At 54.4% G+C, this 21,239-nt stretch overlaps 2 protein-coding genes across 4 annotated transcripts; both read right to left on the bottom strand.

Annotated features, from left to right (window-relative positions):
* Nucleotides 1-741: 741 nt before the first annotated feature.
* On the bottom strand, nt 742-8,359 carry Rab1b (RAB1B, member RAS oncogene family). Its single transcript, XM_008822254.3, has 6 exons — nt 8,216-8,359; nt 6,656-6,728; nt 6,279-6,374; nt 6,083-6,178; nt 2,225-2,356; nt 742-2,147 (listed from the first exon to the last, which is right to left on the bottom strand). Exons 1-6 carry the CDS (start codon nt 8,227-8,229, stop codon nt 1,953-1,955), a joined length of 606 nt encoding a protein of 201 aa, XP_008820476.1. The 5' UTR covers nt 8,230-8,359; the 3' UTR covers nt 742-1,952.
* Nucleotides 8,360-8,970: 611 nt separating this feature from the next.
* Klc2 (kinesin light chain 2) lies at nt 8,971-18,136 on the bottom strand. 3 transcript variants are annotated; one of them, XM_008822250.2, is made up of 16 exons: nt 17,929-18,136; nt 17,077-17,351; nt 14,765-14,995; nt 14,605-14,674; nt 13,885-14,107; nt 12,971-13,058; nt 12,784-12,885; nt 12,528-12,701; nt 12,324-12,423; nt 11,658-11,707; nt 11,514-11,581; nt 11,012-11,120; nt 10,762-10,920; nt 10,564-10,706; nt 10,340-10,397; nt 8,971-9,913 (listed from the first exon to the last, which is right to left on the bottom strand). In XM_008822250.2, the coding sequence occupies exons 2-16, from the start codon at nt 17,302-17,304 to the stop codon at nt 9,830-9,832; spliced, it is 1,887 nt and encodes a 628-aa protein (XP_008820472.1). In that variant the 5' UTR covers nt 17,305-17,351; nt 17,929-18,136; the 3' UTR covers nt 8,971-9,829. The 3 variants fall into 3 exon arrangements, with proteins under 3 accessions (XP_008820472.1, XP_008820474.1, XP_008820475.1); XM_008822252.2 differs by having other exon boundaries at nt 17,939-18,136; XM_008822253.2 differs by having other exon boundaries at nt 10,564-10,688; nt 17,929-18,135.
* Nucleotides 18,137-21,239: the final 3,103 nt, after the last annotated feature.

Raw genomic sequence — 21,239 nt, 5'->3', positions numbered from 1 at the left:
CGTCCGCTGCCGGCTGCCCGGGCCCCGATCGCTCATCCTGCGATCCCTCGCCCGCGGCTCCCTCGCTCTCCAGCCCGCGAAGCCGGCGAGGCGGAGCCGGAGGCGGGGCCGCCGTGCAGTGGCCTCGGGCGGGGCCGAGGCTCCGCGGGCCCCTGCGCCAGCTGGGTCGGCTCGGCACCGCCCCTTACCGGAGCCTACTGCCGCGCACCCTCAAAGTGGAGCCCTGGGCGCACATCCCTGGCACACCTGTCACTCAAGCAGCCCACCACGGCCAGTGGTCCAGCTCTCTCCAATCCTCACAGCACTAAGGCGCGGGAGACCACTAGGGCCCTAAGTGCGAAGTACCTGTCCCCGTGGGAGAGGGCGGCATCTGGCTTGGAATGGGGGGGATGGGGGTGTGAAGGCCAAATGAGACGTGGCACATCTGTAGGGTACAATGCAGGCCACTGCTCCAGCTCCTGCACAACTCCACGTCGTGGATGCCTGTCCTCTTGAGTTTCGCTGGTGGCTCACCTGATGGCCTCCAGCCTGCCTGACAGATTCGTGCTGGGCCCCCGGGGACATCCCACAGCAGCACAGCAGGTTTTCCTGGCCCAGAATGTGGGTCAAGGGCTTTTGCCAGCACCTTCAGGCCGCAGCCCAAGTCAGGACCCCCTTGCATCACACCAAACCCAAGACTCCCAATTCCACCCAGCAGCCCAAAGCAGGCTCAAACCACAGACCACACCATGTCACCACAGCTTCCTTGCAAAAACCCTCGGCGTATCCGAGGGCCAGTGGAGATTTATTTTTCTTCCTTTTCCACCTTTCCCCAAGTGGCTTTTCCTTGCAAAATGCCCGACATGACACCAGAGGGGAACCTGGGAGAAGAGGCCCCCTCCCAGAGGGGCAGCCCAAGGATTTAAATAGACGCTGGAGAGGAGGAGAAGGGAGGGGAGGTGTGGGGAGGGGCAGGCAAGAGACAGCAGAAGGGTCATGGCTTCTCAGGTAAAGACCAAAGGTTTTCTGCAGGAAGCTGTGCCAGAGGCTGGAGACCAGGATTCTAAGCGGGAAGGGGGGAGAAGAGTGTTCCCCAACCCTAGGTTGCACCCATATTCCCCAGAGAAGTAGCAGAAGGGATGAGATTCTGGCCCCTTGGGCTCCAAGGGATGACAGGAGATCAAGCCAGATGTGCTGCTGCCTCAGGGAAAGAGAAGTGGTGCTGGCAGAGTGAGGGTTAAGGCTGGTGCCCGGCCTTTGGCACGGTGGGCCTTCCGCCTCCGCCTTCCTCAGGAACAAAGGGGCACGGTGGGCAGGCAGCATATGGGCTGGCTCTGGCAGGGCAGGGGGAGGCAGGAGCAGGCTCCCTCTGGACTTGAGACACAGGCCTGGCTCAGCCATCCACCCACCTACCCTGGCTGTGCTCAGACCCCACCTTAGCTGGACGGCTCAAACTGAGTGCAGGAGCAGTGGAGGGGAAGAGAAAGGAAAAGGTGGGCTGCTGGGCCCCCATGGCCCTGCACCTGTCCTGAGGTCCAACCCAGGACCCTGGATCCCAGGTCCTGGGATCCCCTGGTCACTGCAGCCAGGGGCAGTAGAGGCAGGGAGGCCCTCAGCTCTTGGGAGGGAAGTTAGGAAGAGAGAAACCCAGTGCAGCATACATGGGGGTGGGAGACAGCAGAGCCCTCATTCCAAAGAAAGGTGAGTGATGGGCATCTTTTCAAGGTACCTAGAGGCAGCAGCAGAGCAGCCCCTGCAAGCACCCTGGCCACAGGTTCTACATGTCCTCCCTTGGGGGCCCTGACAGGACTGGGGCTCAGGGCAGAAGGCAGATGGGCCAGAGGGAGATGGGGAGCCCAGGACACCCCAAAGCCACAGACTCAAATGCCCCAGGAGAGGGAGGCACCTCCTGCCCCCTCCAGGGGCATCATCTGGAGAAGGCATCCTTTCCTGTCCCACCCCAAGTACCCCTCCTAGCAACAGCCACCACTAGCCGGCTTCACAGGGGTGCTATCAATCTTCAGGTTGGGCCGTTCACCCCCGGAAGCTGCCCCTGGCCCCATCCGCTTTTTGATTTCCGCAGCCATCGTCATGAATGCCTGTTCAACATTGGTGGCGTTCTTGGCACTCGTCTCCAGGAAGGGGACACCCAGCGAGTCTGCAAACTCCTGACAAGGGAGAGACGCAAAAATGAAGGGAGAGAAGGAGGGTCAGCAGGCCCCAGCCCCCTGGCTGCACTGCTCACCTTAGCTGTGGTGTTGTCCACAACTTTCTTGGTGGTGAGGTCACTCTTGTTGCCCACCAAGAGCTTATTGACATTCTCACTGGCGTAGCGGTCTATCTCTTGTAGCCACTGCTTCACGTTAGCATAGGATTCCTGGGCACAGGGTCCAAAGTTACTGAGTTCCTGACTCCAGCCCCACCCAAGCCCGGAGAACAGGGCTCCTTTGAGGGAAATGCAGAAACCCTGAGCATGGAGACCCACATGAAGCCCTCCTCTAGGCTTGGCTTTCCCTCTTGCTCTTTCATGTGGAGTTCTGAAAGCCAGGCCTAGCACTGAGTAGCTGCCAGCCAGCAGCCCCTCTACAGTTGCCTGCAAGCCATCCATTTCCTACAGCTGTCTCCCCAAACCACTCCTGGGCACAACCACATGTGGAAGCCAGAAGAGAGGCAGGCCACATCAGGAACGGTTGGCATAAGCATGGTCCCAGCTCTGAGGGAGGCTGAGGCAGGAAGACCACAAGTTCAAGCCAGCAACTTAGTGAGACCGGCTCTCAAAAGAAAAACACGAAGAGCTGAGGCAAGTGCTCCACTTCTAAAGCTGCTGCTCCAGTCTTCCCTGGGAATTCTGAAGTCCTGCAGCCCAGCAGGAGGTTCTGCACAGGGGAGGCCCTGGCCTGTGAGGGAGATGGCTGTCCTGGGTGCACAGCTGAAGGCTCATCCTTCTGCCATCACCTGTCTCAAGACTGGGCCTTGGACTCTCCCAGCAGCCTGACACTGAACTTGTGCAGACAGAGGGTAGAGCTTCTAGCACTGTGCTCAAGCCAAAGCTGCTTTTCCTTCTTCAGGACTCACTGGGCTTTAATGTACATGACCTCGTCCTGAGCTGCTACATGCTGCGGATGAAGAGGGGACTTCATGCCTGGGCCTGCCCTAAAACACTCAGGGGCCAGTGGGGGAACAGACCTGGACACACACAATGGCAAGACAGGATCAAAATCCAGAGCTGGGAAGCTACAGCTGACCTGGGCCTGCAGGTATGGACTTAACTAATGCAGAAGGCACTACCTAAGGAGACAGCAGGTGGTGTATCACAGAATGGGGAGGGAGTGGTATCTCTGGAGAGTGGGAAGTGGGATTATTGGTGGGATGCAGACTGTGGAGAAGAGGGGTAGATAAGACAGAGCCCAAAAGGTCTTAGCTTGGCTAAGCCTGGGACAACCATGAGCCGGCAGGGGTTTCCTCAGATGAAGGGATCACGTCTGTGTTCTGGAAAGGTTTGGGCAGGATTAGGGCAGACCAACAAGAAGATGGAGATCAACTTGTAAGTGGCTGGAATAATCCAGAGTAATGCCCTGAGTCAGGAATGTGGCAGGGAAGGGCACAGAGGCTTAGAGTCAGGCTATCTTGGCTACTGCCTAAGCTAGGCCATTTGCTGTGTGACCTTAGATGTATCACCTGACCTGAGTATACAGTTTCCTGTTTTGTATACAATAATATGTCCCAGCAAGGCTGTTGTCTGCATGAGAATGAATCTAGGCCTGCCTCATAACAAGTGCTTGATTAGCAAGCGCTGCTATTATCCTCATCACAGCTATTATTATGAGGGGATGGATCTGAAATGATGGGGAGAGAATAGAGGGGCCTGAGACTGACTGCACAGGGGAGGAAGTTTTCTGGTTAGGCTTACAGGGATTATGTTACAAAAATGAGGATGCGTGAGACGGGTGGGGGAAGAGATGGTGAGGCCAAGTGCTGGAATCTGAGTTCTACAGCTGGTCTGGAGCCCAGGAGAGGCAGCTGAGGGCAGGGAAGGGGCTTTGCCTTTCCTTACTGGGAGACCAGGGGCAAGCTGAACTCAATACCTGTGGAAGCACGTTTCCTCATCTGGCAAACAGGGACCCTACCACTTAGTTCACTGGGTAAGATCATGAAGACACCCATTATATAGACACCAAGGACCAGCACAGGCAGACACAGAGAAAGGACCCCATGGTCACATCTGTCTGAACACAATCACAGAACCAGGGGCTGGAGAATGGCTCTGCTGTTAAGAGCACTGGCTGTTCTTACAGAGGACCCAGGTTGAGTTCCCAGCACCCACATGGCAGCTTACAACCATCTGCAACTCATAACCCCAGTTTCAGGAGATCCGACACCCTCTACTGGTCTCCTTGAGCATTACATGACATGGGTACACTTACATACATGCAGGCAAACACTTGTACACAGAGAAATAAAAGCACTACTAATAAGGAAAACACAGGGCACAAGAAAAAAGCACAGAGGTGGCCAGTGCTCTGCAAAGGACAGTAGAGGTGGCTGGGCCAGAGTTAGCAGGAAATACAGGTTAGTGGGCAGTAAGGGTGATTCAATTAACAAAGAAAAGACTGAAGGGGCTAGGGGTGCAATCCATAGGCAGAGATTACATGCTTAGCTGGGAACAAGGGAGCTGTCAATAATATTTTTAAGGAAGGAGAAAACAGAATTAAAAGTCACAAGAGGTCATTCTGGGTGATAGTGGAAACAAGGGACCTCTGAGTGGTACAGAGCTCACTCAGCTTGTTGCCAGAGCTGGGAGGTAGAGGCAGGAGCATCATGAGTCCCAGGTGAGTGGCTGATGCCTCTCACCTTATTATTATTATTATTATTATTATTTTTGGTCTTTTTGAGACAGGGTCTCCCTGTAGCCCCAGCTGACCTTGAACTCAGAGATCTGCCTGCCTTTGCCTCCTGAGTGCTGGGACTAAAGGTATGTACCACCACGCCTGGCCTGATGCCCTTCAAAGTAGGTATTTCTCCCAGCCCAGGGTTAATTACACTTCAGTATTTCCAGGGCTTGGCCCCTATTAACCAACAAGGCTTGGTAGAAAAAGCAAAGCAGATGATCTGGAGAACAGGCTGTCTGCCTCTGCCACTGAGCTAGCTAGAAGGCCTCAGGATGTCACTTCACTAGCCTGACCAAGTATCTTTAAAATGGGAACACGACAGACTTTTCATGAGCATCAAAAGACAACTAGGAAGCTAGGTGTGGTGGCGCACGCCTTTAATCCCAGAACTCGGGAGACAGAGGCAGGTGGATTTCTGTGAGTTCAAGGCCAGCCTGGTCTACATAGTAAGTTCTAGGACAGCTGGGGCTACAGGGAGACCCTACCTCAAAAAGACCAAAAGAAAAAAAAGACAACTAGGAGCCTGGCACAGTGGTAGACGTCTGTAGTCCCAACTACTAGGGAGGCTGAGGCAAGAGAATCACTTATGCCCAGGGATTTGGGGCCAGCCTGGGCAACATAGGATAGTTTCTGGCTGTTGCCAGTGCTATGTGACAGAAGCCAGCACAGTAGACATAGGCTTCTAAGACCTCTGCTGACACTGGGCTGCCTCACTTTCTTGTCTAAAGTCTTCCAATTGCTCCCAGTGTCTGCACATAAAAACCACAGAACCGCTGGGCGTGGTGGCGCACACCTTTAATGCCTTTCATCCCAGCACTTGGAAGGCAGAAGCAGGGGGATTTCTGTGAGTTCAAGACCAACCTGGTCTACACAGTGAGTTCTAGGTCAGCTGAGGCTACAGGAGACCCTGTCTCAAAAAATAAAATAAAATAAAATAAAATAAAAAAAATAAAGAAACCACAGAACCAGCAGTAGCTGACTAGCTGACCAAATCTCCACAAAACATCCATGTTAAGAAAGGAGAGAAGCCATGAGGCCTGGTTCCACCAAGACCTAATGACAGGGCCTTGGTAGGATCCGTTTCTGGAACCTGTTCCCCTTTTTATGAAATCAGTCAATATACAGTCTCCCAGAAGTGTTAAGGGAAATAAAAACAGGAAAAGAAACAAAAGTCAAAACCCAAGGCCAAGAGGCAAGGGTTAATCCAGGAGTACCTGGTCAGTGACATCATACACCACGATGATACCATGAGCCCCCCGGTAGTAGCTGGAAGTGATGGTCCGGAACCGTTCTTGACCAGCCGTGTCCCACTACAAAACAGGAGGGAGAGGGGCAGGTCAGCCATAGGCGAACCACCCCCCCAAGGCAAGCATACTTCTGTTTCAGGGGCTGGAGGAGAGCCATGCTCACAATCTGAAGTTTGATAGTTTTGCCATCCAACTCGATGGTTCTGATCTTGAAGTCCACCCCAATGGTGCTGATGTAGCTCTCTGTGTATGTGTCATCCTGGAAGATTGGGACCAGTGAAAGAGCTTTAGCAAACAAGCCTAAGGCCCACTTGGGAAGCTTCTTTCCAGCTCCTTGCCCCAGCTGTGCCCCTCACTGCCAAGCCTTAGTTCTGAACACCCCAACCTGCTAGCCCCATCCCATGCCCTTGTTCAAGCAAGTCCTGCAACTTCATCCTTAGTTGCCAGGTCTTACAATTACTGTGCTCTGGGTTGCCCCTTCTTCCTCCCAGTAGCCATCCAGGACCCAAAGTAGATGATATGGGGGTGCTTCTTACTCACAGCAAACCGCAGGAGCAGGCATGACTTGCCTACGCCTGAGTCACCAATCAAAAGCAGCTTAAACAGGTAGTCACTGGAGAGAGAAGATGGGAAGGTGTGAAGGAAGGCAGGAGCCTTCCCCAACCTCCCATAGTGTGCATGACAGCACTGTGAGGCAGGTGTCTGCTTGGTATATGGTGTTCACCAGATCTACCCATGTCCTAGAAAGGAAGGGAAGGTCGACCCTTGCTAACCTCAGTAAGTTGGCCCATGAGACCCTCAGCTTGCTATGTCTGAATTTCCACTTTGTGGCAAAAGAGAGGCACTGAGGGACACAACTTGCCAAAAATCAATCAGTTAGGTGTCAGAGCTGAGACTCCATGGTTCTGTCCAGTAGGGACTATTTAGGGAACCCACACTAAGCCTTGTGGTGTACCACGCTAGAATCCAGATGTGAAAGCCAGAACCCATTAAGCAAAAATGTATTTGAAGAGCCCAAGATGAAGTCACCAACAAGAGCTGGTAACAGCAGCTAATGCTGAGCTGTAACTGGCCCTGGGTGAAGTACTTTAAATGCATCATCTCATGGAACGGTTACAACAGTACCTTTTAGTGTTATTCCCAACTACTGAGGAAATCAGAGGTCGAAGAAGGGAAGTGACTTGCCCTAAGTCACACAGTAGATAACTGCAGAAACCAGGCCTGTCAAACTCCAGGCTCCGTGACAGTCTGCAGCTTCCCTTCTCCCGTTCCCCCTCCTAACCCAGCTGAGCTTCACCCTTCCTCAAGGAAATCTGAAGCCTGGAGCTGGAGGGGGAAAAAAGGAAGTGGAAGAAGAGGAAGAAGAGCACTAACTCTAAACGGGCCATCTACTCAAAAGGGGAGTGTCCACGGTCTGAGGACTAGAGAGTCGCACTCCAAGGGGGAAAGCAAATTCCACTATCACCTAAAGTTTCCTGGCAGTGTGACAGCAGAGGGAAGCGGTGTGACAGTGGCACTGGAGGCCTGAGCAAAGGTGAGAGGGCAGGAAAGGCCAGGGCAAACCGCAAGCCCGGAGGAAGGACCTGCAGGGGACGCCAAGCCGGCAAGCGGGGCTTGGGGTCCTGTTGTGTCCCGTCAGCCTCTGGGCGAGCCCCGGGCTCCAGGAGAAAGGCAAAGGCCAGAGGTTCGCGGCCCAGCCCCAAGTAATCGAGTCTGGACTCGAGACCAGAAACTACTGTGATGGGTTCCAAACCGCTCGTCCGTTGTCAAGCAGCAGGTGGGGAAACTGAGGCCCGGGGAGACAGGATCTCGGGGTCACCGAACAGAAAAGGCCCGGAAGGCCGGTGCTTCGGACTTCAGGTGCTGCCCTTCGAGAGTGCCGCCTGCGGGCGATGGCTGCGGGAACTCGGGGTGTCGAGCCGGGGTCCTGGGGCTCCCGGGGGGAGGGGCACGACCCGGATGTGGGGGGGGTCAGCGGAAGAAGGACCCGGATGTGGGGGCGCCGCTCAGTTCTGACCGGGGCCAGACAACTTCGGTAAGCGTATAGCCCCGCAAATGGGATCGAGGCTGCGCCGCACGGCGCGGGCGGGGCTCACTCACTATTCGGGGTTCATGGCGGCGGCGGCGGCCCGCTCGGTCGCTCCCAGTCGGCTCTGCTCCGCCTCCCGTTCCAAGATGGTGGCCGCTCCGCCCTAGACGCCCCTCCCGCTTCGCGCAGGCGCAAACATTTCTAACTCTGGTAGCGCCGCGCTGCCTTCCGGAATTTGTAGTCTCCCAAGGATCCGATTAGTCCCTGCTGGGCAGGCGCAACCCGGCTGCGCACTGCCTTCTGGGGCTTGTAGTCTTCCCGCCATCTGGACTGACCGGCTGCAGACTCTTGCTTGAAGCAGGACCTACTGGAGGGAGCAGGCTCAATTTAGCGCCGGTAGTTTCACCTCTGAGAGGGGCCGCCGACCTCATCCTCTCGTGGAGAACATTAAATGAGAAGGCAAGTGGGATTTAGGACCAGAAAAAATTGACTTATTCAGGGTTCTTCGTGTGATGGGTACTCCACGGCCGCAGCCCCAGGATATCATCATTCAAATTGCATACAGGAACAATCGTCTCGGGAAATTCGCTCAAATCCAGAAACATTTTGACGGGTGGGTACGAGACATCAAAGGCGGCGCTGTCTAGAACCCCAGAAGTGCTGGTTTTAGCAGCAATCCCAAATCTGTGGCATCCCCAAACGACTCAAGATACGGGCAGAGTATGGGTTCCAGCCTCGCAGGACAGGGTATGAGCCCCACACCCTACTCTGGCAGCCTCTCCTGACTCCACCCCACCCTGAGCCTCCCCCTCAAAACAAGACTGGCTCAGATTCAAACCGTCTTTATTTCTACAGCAACATCTGAAAATAGAGCGACTGCCTCACCCCACAAATGGGTTAGCCCCTCCTACCGCGGTGTGTTGGGGGGCACCAGAAGCTGCGGGAACGGGAGGCGTGGCAGGATGGCTCGATGGGTGGCGCCCGGGGCGGGGTCAGGCCATGCCTGGGCAGAACGAAGTGGGAGGGACAGTGCATAAGACCGGGATGCAACGCAGAGCCCAGCGATATGGGAGACCTGGCAAGGGCAATGCGGGGTGGGGCACATCCCTCGGAGGCCATAAGTGCCTCCGAGGAGGTCCAGGGAACCCTTCCATTCCGAGAATGTAGAGCTTGGGAAATACCACCACGTGGAATGGGAGTGATTAAGGCCTGGGCGGTACCACTGGAGAAGGGCGAGGCAGGTGAAGGCCTGGGAGTACCATGGATTGAGGGGAAGACACGGCCAATAACTTATTTCTCTATATACAGAAGCAACGGCCGGGGTTGGGGGGCGGGGAGCGAAGGTACTGAGGGGGATGGCAAGTACTTAGTGTTCTTGGCTTTGAGGGCTGGGTAGGTAGGCTACCGGTCTTTGGAGCCTCCAGGCAGCCACTCCCATTAGCCCTCAACATAGGGAAGAGAGGCCTCTGCTGTAAGGAATAAATAAGGGTTAGAGCTGGAGTGGGCAGGCCAGGCCTCCAGGGCCCAGGCTGAGATGACAAGGGAGAAGGTTACCCTGAGATTGAACAGAAAAGACAGGGGTCCTTGGGAGGGACAGGTGGACAAGCAGCAGGCCCATGCGCAGGGCTGGGGGGAGAAGAGTTTGTGTTGGACTGAGGCTCTGGCAACTGGCTGCCCCTGCAGCTTTAGCCCACGAGGGAGCTTCTTCGGGAGAGGTCCATGGAGCTGGAGCTCAAGGTGCGGCTGTCAGAGAAACCTGTGCCTCCAGGCTGTGGGCAGAGGGGCATGTCACTTAGCCTCATGCTGCTAAGGTGGGGAGGGGAGAGGATGACTAGGAGGACAGCAAGGGGACAGGATGATGAAAAGGGCCTGACCCAACCAGGTCCTCAGTGCAAATGCAGTGAGTCCAAGACTGCCCAAAGGGAAGTGTGACCCATGCCTAGTGTCTGAGAGCTTCGTGTTGGCACTGGGTGAACACCCGGTGTAGGGGCTATGCTCCCCTTTATTGTGCACCCTCTCCTGTTGTTTCCACCAGCCTCCCCCAGTCCAAAGCAGGCCTGCAACCTGGACAGAGCTGCTGCTGAATGAAGACGTAAACTAGAAGTTGGGTGGGGACATAATAAATCAGGGGCCCAGGGACTGTTGGTAGAGGTCTACACTTCGGCTGCCTAGAGCCAGATGCCTTCCACCCTTACCTGGACTGGCTCTTCTACACTCTTGTTGAGGAAGTTGAGAGAGCTGGCCCTCTTCATCCTGAGGGAAAAGGAGGACCAGGATTTGCCCATGGTGAAAGGGGGAGGGACATCAGGTTGGAGCTGGGGAGGGAGGACAGGTGAAGAAAGCAGACTTGGGTGGTAGTGATTCCTCAGAGGGACGGAGCAGTCACTTGGGGTCCAACAGGACACACTCAGGAGCTCACCTGGGATTAGGAGGCTCTTGTGGGCTGCCCCCCTGCAGTTTCCTCACTAGCATCTCACTGCTTCGTCTCAAGGCATCCCGGAGCTTCCCAAAAGAGCCACTGCGCCGCAAGGAGCCACTGCCGTCCTGTAGGGGAAGGCCTGTCTGTAGGCCCTACTGTCTCTGCATTCTCACAGCCCATCCCAGCCCCAACACTCACTCCACTCCACTCAGCTGTAGGCCCTGACTCCTCAAAGTCAGACTCAGGCCGAGGCCCAGGACCCCCAGCTACATCTCGGCTGCCACGACGGTCTCCTCGTCCACCACTACCATCTTTTAGTAGTTCCACCACCTTGGTCTGGCTGGCAGGATCCAGGCCCTGAAAGGGGAAAGGGGCATCAGGCCCTGACTGAACCATATACAGGGCCTCTTAGGTCCTTGCCCATCCTCCTCCTCTGTAGACCCCCCACCTGCTTGCGGCTGCGGCTGGCACAATCTTCCAGTGTGTGCGCAGCTTCCAGCTTGCCCTGACGCCGGTACAGGGCTCCCAAGCTGCGCAGAGTGGTGTTGACTGTGGGGCTATAGACAGACAGCAGAATAGTCTCAAACTCCTTATCTGGCTTTCAGCCCACACAGGTCCCTGAGGAACCAACAGGTCATCCAGAGTTTAGCCTTTCCCATTTGTCTGGCCCTGTGCTAGACTCACTGGTCTCTCCCATCCTGAGAAAACCACTCTAGGGTCAGGACCTGGTCCATAGCCTTCCTAGGATATTGTCACCAGAACCAGAGGCTAGGAGACCCAGGAGTAAGTGAACCAGGCTGTCCCAGTGCAGTCTTTTGGGATCAGGTACTTTGAAAGATGAGCTAACAGAGAGGCGACCCCGGGATGGAAGGATGGAGTGGGAAGTCTGGGTCTCAATGCTGATTCTCTGCTATTCACTCTACTTCCAAGACAGACCTGTCAGCCCTCACCTGTCAACTTTACAGGCTTTGTACCAGCTGCCATATTCCCCATAGGGGGTGTTGTCCCGGCGCTTATCCTGAAGGAAAGACCAGTCAGGGGAGGTCCCAGCCTCATGCCCTCCCCACACCTGCAAGTTCTGCTCACAGTGCTACCTTGCTTTCCTCTCGTTCCTCTGCATGCATCCAGATGGGCTTGTTGTCCCCTGGGAGGAGATAGGGGACTATCACCAGCCTATCATCTAAGCCTCTCTGATTAGGCTAGACACAAGACTGACTTCTGGGGAAGGGCAGGAATACCCAGGAGAGACCAGGATTGGGCTTTGTTGAATAAATGAACAAAAAACAAATTGAAAACATCACTGACCCTCTTCTGAACTCAGATGAACAGGGCATAGGTCTGTGTCAAGTGGCTTGTAAATGGGTTGGGGGTAGGGGTGATGCCACATACCCTTACATATCAGAGATATGTGATGGGCCTAAATGATGGACCAGGCTGAGGGATGGAGAGCAGGAAATGGCTGGCCACAAGGGAAAGAGGGCTGTCTCCCAGAAGGAAAGATATTTGGGCCTGGCCCTCAACGTGAACAGGAGTTGCCATATGGAGAAAGGAGAAGACTCAGGATGGAGGTTTGCGAAGGTGTCTGGTCAGTGCAATGAAGTAGGTGCGTGGGCTCCCATGGGCATGAACTACAGGCGAGGTTAGGCTTCTAGTCAGACAGGAGGCATGCAGGCTGGCAGGGCCAAGGACTGTCCTGGGTGCTCATAGCTAAGGAAGCCTGCAGTGGATGTGCTAGAGGCACGTGACAGTCATGAACTCACCATTGACTGAGCCAAACTCCTTCTCATGAGCACGGGTAAGGATCTCCTTGTATAGGGTCTCTGCATCCTGGTACTTGCCCTGTTTCAGGTAGCAGGAAGCCTGGAGGGGAAGACAGAGGGTAAGCAACACTTGTTGTTTCCCCTCTCCTTCCCCATGGTCACCAGCCCTTCCTCCTTTCCAGCCTCCAGTCAGCCCCAGAGCACCAGGTTGTTCTTGGTCTTGGCCACATTGGGGTCGTCTGGCCCAAGGCGCGTGGCATAGATCTCCAGTGCCCGCCGGTAGTAGTACTCCACTTCCTCAGCTTTGCCCTGGTTCTGGCACAGCAAGGCAAGGTTGCTGAGCTGCTTGGCCACATCTGGGTGAAACTTACCCAGGACCTGGCATGAAAGAAGTCAGTGGCTGGGGTCAGAGCTGCCCAGACCCCGTCTGCCCAGCACTCCCAGCCCTGCTTGCTCCTACTTTCTCCCGGATCTCCAGTGCCCGCTTGCACAGTGGCTCAGCCTCCTTGTACTTGCCCCGCTTGCCATACAGAACAGCCAGGTTGTTCAGTGTCGCAGCCACCTAGGCGTAGGAAAAGGGCGATGCCTTCACCCAGGGCCCTAGTGGGCAGACTCTGGGACCTATGCAGGGTGGAGGGCTTACTCACAGCTGGATGGTCCCTGCCCAGCGTCTTCTCCCGGATGGCCAAGGCATCGTTGAGCAGGTGGGCAGCATCCTTGTATTTGTTTTGGTCCCTGGGAGCAGACAGGACATTCAGAGATGTCCTCCAGCCCAAGGGCCCCCCAGGGACATTCCTCCCAGGATCACTGATGAGTGGACATGACAGGAATGCAATTCAGAGCATGGGAGGCCTGAGTAGCCCTGCCTTTGAGAGCTCTGAGGGTATCAGGCAGTTTACCATAGCTCACCTGGGCCCTACTTCATGCCCAGACTACTAAGCCATACTTAATTTTAAGTGCATCTTGCTTACTACTGTCACTTTATACCACAGAAACCCTCTTCAACCTTAATAAATTTTGGACCAATCCCCCCCTCCTTTTTTTTTGAGACAGGGTCTCATACATCCCAGGCTAGCATTGAACTAGCCAGCTCTGTAGCTAAGGATGACTTTGAATTCCTGACTATCCTGCTTCTACTTCCTAAGTGCTGGGGTTACATTGTGTACTATCATACCTGGCTTCCAACAGTTTTTTGAGGGGAGGGGATCCTCCCTACATAACCCTGGCTGGCCTGGAACTCGCTATGTAGACCAGGCTGTCCTCAAACTCTTCCTCCCAAGTGGTGGAATTAAAGGTGTGTGCCACCATGCCTGCTCTCTAACTCACTCTTCAAAGTCCATACTCAAACCTTGGTGCCTATTGAAGCCGTGCTGACCCCTAGGGACTCTGGTGTGCCATCCTTGTTGTTCACAGCAAAGCCTTTCTCAAAACTCTAGCAGACAGCTTTGTTCCCAGCTGGAGGCCAGCTCCACACAGGCGCTTCTTTCTCTGCTGTTCAACTGCCCCTGGAACCATCCACGGAACGAATGCAGTTATGCCAACATGGCCATAGGGCCCTCACCGATAGACCAGTGCCAGAATGTTCAGCATGGTGGCCACATCAGGGTGGTCGTGGCCTGACGTCTTCTCCAAATCCTCCAGTGCCTGCTTGCAGAGGGGTACGGCCACCTCATAGCGGCCTTGTGACGCATACTGGATCACTAGATTGTGCAGGGTGCGGAGTCTTGCTGGAATTTCATAGCCCCCATGTTGGGCAGCCACATCCCCTCCTCCAGGGCTGGGGGCTGTAGGGCCAAGGGCAGGAGGTTAGATGTGTCTCCTTCCCTCTGGGCTGGCACATGCCTTTTGCCCATGTGTCCCTGGACAAATCACCACCCTGCCTCAGTTTCTGCACTTAAGTAGGTTTCAATACTATACAGTGAGTCCCAGCCCATCTCAGAACCTTGGCTTCTGCATCTGCACTGTGAGGCATGCACAACCCAGCACAGCAATGTCCTGCTAGAGTTTCCTCAGATCATTTAACCAGGCCCAGAGAGAAACTTAGCAGCAGTGCCAGACTCAGATCATCCAGAGCTGCTGACCAGGGCACCTGCTCCCTGCCAAGCTCAGGGATATAAGGTACAGCAAGGAGGACTTGCCTTATCATCTCTAACAGGCTGGGATGTTATGATTGGAAATGGGGCAAGGAAGAACATGGCTGCTGCCATGAGCTCCATCTCCTGGACCTCTAGGACTTCATACCATTCCTTCCCCCAACCCAGAGCCATCTGCCCTTCTGCACCTGGGCTCTGCTCATCCTCGTTGGGAAACAGGTCATCCAGGGAGTCTTTAGGGACATCACTCTTCTCCTCCTGGGAAAGAAGACAGGACTAGCGTAAGGGAAGGTGGCGTGGGTATCAGTGGGTCTTGTGTGAGCTGTGTGCTGGCCAGCTGGGACTCACGTTGGGGGAAGCATCCTCATCCAGCTTGCGGATTTGGCTCATGAACAGCAGGTGCTGCTTCTCTTCCTCCAGCTGAGCCACTGCCTGCTCGCTGCGCTGCAGCTTCTGCTGTGTCCCCGCCAGCTCCTCACGCAACCACTGGTTCTCCTGTACCAGGCGCCGCACCTGAGCCCGCAGCTTCTGCTTCTCTGACTCCACAGCCCCCAGGTGGCTGGACAGTGCCAGGATCACCTGTGCAGCCAGCCAGATATGATCAGAACGCGGGCTACCCCTCAGCCTGCAATTACAGCCTCAGCCACCTGGGGGCCAGTATAGGGCCTGGTCCAGCCTTAGAGTAGCAGGAGGGACTTGGGGTGGGGGCAGGGTTGGGGTGGGGGGTGTAGAGATCCTCCTCCCCAGGCCCAGATCACAGTCCAGAGCTGAAACCCAGGTTTGGGAATTCTGACTGCTTCCTTCTGATATCCCTGAGCTCCCAAACTCTTCCTTTGTTTCTCTTCGGTCTACCTCCGGCTGCAGCTATAACTAATCCATCACTAGCCTAGGGCTAGTGCTTCCTCAAAGAATGCTGATAGACAGCTGGATGGCCACAGAAAGACCCTGACTTCTGCTAAGGGTCCCTAGCATTCTGCCTGCTGAAGCTTTCAGGAAGGGATGCAGTATGTACTCCAAGCCCCACAGGGTCTGAGGAATCAACCACAGGGGCAGGTAAGGGAATCCACTTCACCTCAACCCCCAGCTCTCTCCAATTTCTGACTTCCTCCCTGAGCTCTTTCTGCCCTGGGCCTTGGCATAGGCTCAGGGTCCAGGCCTCTTTTCAGTGTTGCTTTCCCCTCTGCTCCATCTCTACACCCAGCCTCACTGCCTACACCCTCTACATCTTCCTGATCATCATCTATGAAAGACCTGCATGCCACTGAGAGTGGGACCCCTGTGTAGCCAGCTCTCTCTCTACCTGACAGCCAACTGCTTAAGGTAGTAACACACCCTTCCAGAAGGTTGGGTAGTCTAGGACCCTGCACTTTCTGGTTTGTTAGCAATGTTTTAAGTGACAGGTGTTCTCACAGCCACTACCTTAAAGAAATTCCCTAACCAACTTGGAAGAATATACAACAGATGGCATGATCCCCATTTTAAAGACAAGGAAAACAAGATAAAAGCTGCCCGGGATTTCTGGAGCCAGGTAGTGGCTTGGCCAAAAGCCAAGAGAAACAAAACCCTTTCCCAGAAACTCTAACTTCTTCCCTTTCTGAAAGCCCTAAAAGACCTCCAGAACCATCTACTCTTTCATCCCTGAACTTGCCAAAAAGCACAAACCAGGGAGCTGTGCCATCTTCCCCCTACCCCCCTCCATCCCAGGTCCTGTTAAGCTTCCCTGCAGAACGTCTAGAACTGGTCTCTCGCCCCTCGAAGCTACCCCTTTCATTCAAGCTGCCCTCTTATTTGAACTCCACCAATGGCTTCCTAATCACTTGCTTCCATCCTCGATCCACTAAGATTTACTCTCCATAGATCCATAGATCGGCCTATGTTCTCTGGCTGTTAGAATCCTCCAAATGTTTCTTGAGTTATTGGTCATGTTCTGGCTTCTGCCTCCCACAGGCCTCGTCCATCCCTCTTTCCCTCCTCATTAAGCTCTAGCCACATAATTCTTCTCCCCATTGTCCCACATCTTCCTACCTCAAGATCTTTACATAAGCAACTTCTCCTCCAATTCCCTATTGGAGGCTGGTCTATTTCTTCCTTCAAGTCTTAGTTTAAGGTCATCTCAGATAAGTCTTGCCTGACCAATAAACTAGACTCCCGATTTTAAACCCTCACAAGATCTTGTTCTTTTCTTTGGAGCACTGATCGAAATTTGTTACAATTGTGTATGTTTCTATTTTCCTACTGGACTAGAAAAAAACTTAATGGGGGAGGGGCATAAAACAGGATCTTACAATGTGACCCAAAACCGGTCTGGAACTTGCAATGCTCCTGTCTCCATCTCCCAGGTGCTGCATTTCTGACACCATGCCCAGTGAGGGCAAGGGTCCTGCATCTTTGGCATTAACACACTGTCTGGCACATATTAAGCATGTGATAAACTAAATAACTAGTGGGCGACTGAATTGTAAGGGGGCATTATTGTGTGGCGGTTAGGGGTGCTCATGGGGGCAGGGCTGGGGTCTCCAAAGTGTATTCATTTCTTGAATACATGCTGTCCTAACATGGGACTCCAAGAGACAAGTGCTTCCCTGCTGAGATTCTGTTCCCACACTACCAGGATCTTTCCAATAACCTCCCTCCCATCTCGGCCCCCCAGACTGTCCTACCTGGGCCTCCCCAAGCCCCAGCTCGATGGCCTCCAGGGATCGGCGCAGGAGGAGGCAGCGCTCCTGAGAGCCCGGCTCGGCCTCGCCAGCCTCATGAGAAGCTAAGGGAGCCAGCAAGGCACGATGCTCTCCGCGCAGGGTCTCCAGTCCCTGGATGACGGCCTTGGTGCCCAGCACTATCTCGTCCTGGCTCAACTTCTCCTCCCGAGGAAGCACCATCGTGGCCATGGTCGTACTGCCTGTCGAGGCGATGGGCGGGCAAGCGGGCGCCGGGCCTAGGGCCACGCCGTGCACCCCAGGTTAGGTAAACACAGGGCGGTCCCGGAACGCCTGCGTCCCCAGAGGGGTCCAGATCCCCCAGCCGGCAGCCCGCGCCGTGCCAGCCCTCGGCCTACAGGGGGCGCGCCAGGCGCGTCTCGCCCTGGGAGACGCAATGCGGTGCGGCGGGTGAGATGGACCCTGATGCCGCCCAGACCCGGGCTCGGGCCGGCTGCCGTAGCCCAGGCTCTCCCGGAACTGCCCCCCGTCAGGACTCGCAGCACCAGGGCACGGTTCAGGGTCGGAGCAGCTCCAGGGCCGGGCGGTCGGGCTTCAGACGGGGCGACAGCCCCCTCGCCAGGCTGGCCGCGCGGACCCTCCCCTAGGGGCTGGGAGTGGGCTGGGGGACCGGTTCCCACAGGCCTCCACCTCCCTACAGGGCCCGAGCTAGACCCCGAGTCCGGACCGCGCCCCCTCCCCGCAGGCCGGTCCTCCCACAGGCCGCGCCCACGGCGACTCCTCCTCCGGGCCGGGCGCAGCCAGTCCCCGCGGCAGGACCAGACCCCTAACCCCGCACCACAGGCCGGCGCCGACCTGCACGTACTGCTTGGAACCAGCTCCCGCTCTGGCTCCGACTCCAGTCCGGCTTCACCGCGATCCGCAAAGGCAAGCCACTCTCGCTGCCTCCATCCCGCCGGCCTTCCCAGCAGTCCCCGCGCCGCCTTAAAGGTGAAGCCGCTACCTCCGCGGCGTCGGAGGGGGCGAAACACGCTCCACTGAGCCGACTCGCTGCCTTAAAGGAGCCCCGCGGGCCCGAGACTCTAGGGGCGGAGCCAGTAAGGGGCGGAGCTGCCGAAGGGGAGGGGCGGGGCGCGCCCCCATGGGTCTGGGAGTCTGCATTTGTGAAATGCCCGGAAGCCTCCAGCGTTGGAACCACCACCGCACTCTGCGGGTGTGGGTAGGGGGAGTGGGGGATGGGAGTGGCGAGGGGAGGGATAGCCTGGACTAAGGCACTAGGAGAAGGCTACCCCCTCATGGAGTCCAGAGAAAGGCATTTATTGAGCGCTTACCGAATGCTTTGGTAGGTGTTAATGCTCACCAAGACGGGTTGAGGTGGAGGCTGCCATCACCCATAGGTCTGACCACGTCCCACCCCTAGGCTAGCGCCCCTTCCTGCCTTCGGATTTCTCTGTCTCTGTAGGTCTGTAGGGAATTTGCAACATCCTAGGATTTCTTCTTGGCTAAAAGGGACAGGCGGACATCAGTGGGGAGAAGACCCACCCATGCGCTGTAGGTGAACATCTGGGCAGATGCTGCTGACCAAATGATCAAGTCAAGAAAGGCCTCTGGTCTGCGATGGTGTTCAGTGGGAACTCAGATTAGATATCATCAACTCAGAAGAAAGGACCTCCTTGATCCCCACCTCACTTTCTACAGTGGTCTGCCAGCCTCTGCAGTGCAGTACACTCACTTTATCTCGCTTGTCTAGGGCATAAGCCTTTATGACATTCTTCTAGAATGCAGGCCAGCAGCCACCTGTCAGGTTCACTCCAGAAGTAGCTCAAGATAGAGGCTATAGCAGCATTCCATAGATGCTGGCTTACAAAGAGCCAGGGGAATATTCTTGGTGATCTTGACCAGTCCCTCCAAACCTGGGTCTAGTCTGGCTCCCTGTAACCCTAGGTCAGCACTGCCCTCATCCAAATTCTGGGTTGACAGCTCTAGAAGCTGATGGCAAGATCATTTCCAGAGGGTCAAAAGCTGCACAGTGAGGGGCTGGAGAGATGGCTCAGCAGTTAAGAGCACTGACTGCTCTTGCAGAGGACCCGGGTTCGATTCCCAGCACCCACATGGTGGCTATGAACCATCCTTAACTCCAGTTCCAGGGGAATCCGAAGCCTCTTCTGACCTCTGCCGTATTGCACAACACGGGTGCACTCACATACATGCAGGCAATACACTCATACACATAAAATAAAATGTTTGTTAATTTAAAAAAAAGAGCTGCACAGTGAAAACTGATACAGGCATTCTAGGCACCTGGGGTAGGCCTGGGTTCAGGCTCAGTTGACCAGTCTGAGCATTCTTATGGATGCTGAAATCCCCTTGGTACCATCTTTCATAGAGAGCTAGCCCTGCACCCTTAGCTTGAGTACCTGCTATGACAAAATCACTCCTTTTGTCCTGCACTTGGGAGGCAGAAGCAGGTGGATCTCTGTGAGCTCAAGGCCAGCCTGGTCTACATAGTGAGTTCCAGAACAGCTGGGGCTACAGGGAGACCCGTTCTCAAAAAGACCAGAAAAAGAAAAAGGCTTTAAAAAAATTAAAAAATAAGCCGGGTGTGATAGTGCACACCTGTAGTCCCAGCACTCGGGAGGCAGAGGCAGGCAGATCTCTGTGGGTTCAAGGCCAGCCTGGTCTACACAATGAGTTCTAGGCCAGCTGGGCTACAGGAAGACCCTGTCCCAAAAAGACCAATAATTAGTTAATTAATTAATTAAAAAATAAAAGGTTAGAAAGTTGTACTTGTTTTTTATTTTACGTGTATGGGTACTTTGCCTGCATGTATGTAAGTACACCCATGTCATACAAAGCTGGCGGAGGCCAGAAAAGGGTGTTGGATCCCTTGAAACTGAAGTTACAAAAGGTTGTTAGCCACCATGTGGGTGCTGGGAATTGAACCTGGGTCTTCTACAACAGCAGCCAGTGCTTTTAACCCACTGAGCCATCTCTCCAGTTCCCAGAAATGTGTTTTTTGTTGTTTGTTGTTTTCCTGAAATAGGGTCTCATATAGCCCAGGTTGCTCTCAGATTCGCTATGTAGTTAAGGAAAACCTTGAACTTTGGATCTTCCTGCCATCATCTCCCAACTGCTGGGATTACATGCTTGCACCACTATGCCCAGTTTTATTCTGGACATCAAACCCAAGGCTTCATGCATGCTAGGCAATCACACTCTACCATCTGAGCCACATCCCCAGCCTAAAGGTTAGAAAGTTTTTAGATTATTTTAGATAATCCCAAAGTGCCTTCCTGAGGCGTTCACTCATAGCTTATGACTTCAGCAGGAACTCGGTTCCCGTTAGGCCGTAGAGCTACTCAGAGACAGGGACAGCTTCACTCAGTCTTCTCTTCGTCTGGGCTTGCCCCGTTTCTTTCACCCAGTCTCCTGATCCTTCCCCTTTCTGTCAGTCCAGATGAGGCTCAGAACGTGGTAGCAGTCCACGGTAAAATGATCCATAAAGGGAGTGAACTATATGGTCACTAAGTAGTGGTCTCACGCCACCAAGGGATCTGGGGATATGTGCACCTGTACTATATCCATGATAGCACTTGCCTAGCATATGCGAGACTCTGGGCTCAAACCCAGCATTTTTTTTTTTTTTGGTTTTTTTGAGACAGGGGGCATTGTATGACATGGGTGCAGTTACATAATACACTCATACACATAAAATAAAAATAATTTTTTTATTATTTTTATTTTATGTGTATAAGTGAGTGGCTTGCCTGCTTGTGTAAGTGCACTCAGGTCGTGGAATGCACGTGGAGGTCAGAAGAAGGCATCAGATTCCTTGGAACTGGAGCTACAGATGGCTGTTAACCACCATGTGGGTGCTGGGAATCGAACCCAGGTCCTCTGTAAGAGCAGTCGGTGCTCTTAACCTCTGAGCCATTTCTCCAGCCCTAAAACCTTATTTTTATTTTGTGTATGTAGTGGGGGGCGATGCATATCATGGCACTCATGTGGAGGTCAGAGGACAACTTCTGGGAATCAGTTCTCTGTTTCTGCCATGTGGATCTCAGGGATTGAACTCAGGTCCTCAGTTTTTGCAAGAAATGCCTTTAGCTCGCTGAGTCATCTTGCCAGCTCCTATCCATAATTTTTCAGATAATATATATATATAT

The sequence above is a fragment of the Nannospalax galili genome, unplaced genomic scaffold, assembly GCF_000622305.1.
Source record: "Nannospalax galili isolate Female #2095 unplaced genomic scaffold, S.galili_v1.0 scaffold1328, whole genome shotgun sequence".
NCBI lineage: Eukaryota > Metazoa > Chordata > Mammalia > Rodentia > Spalacidae > Nannospalax > Nannospalax galili.
Note: the sequence above shows the minus strand (reverse complement) of the source record. Positions and strands in the feature narration are given on the sequence as shown.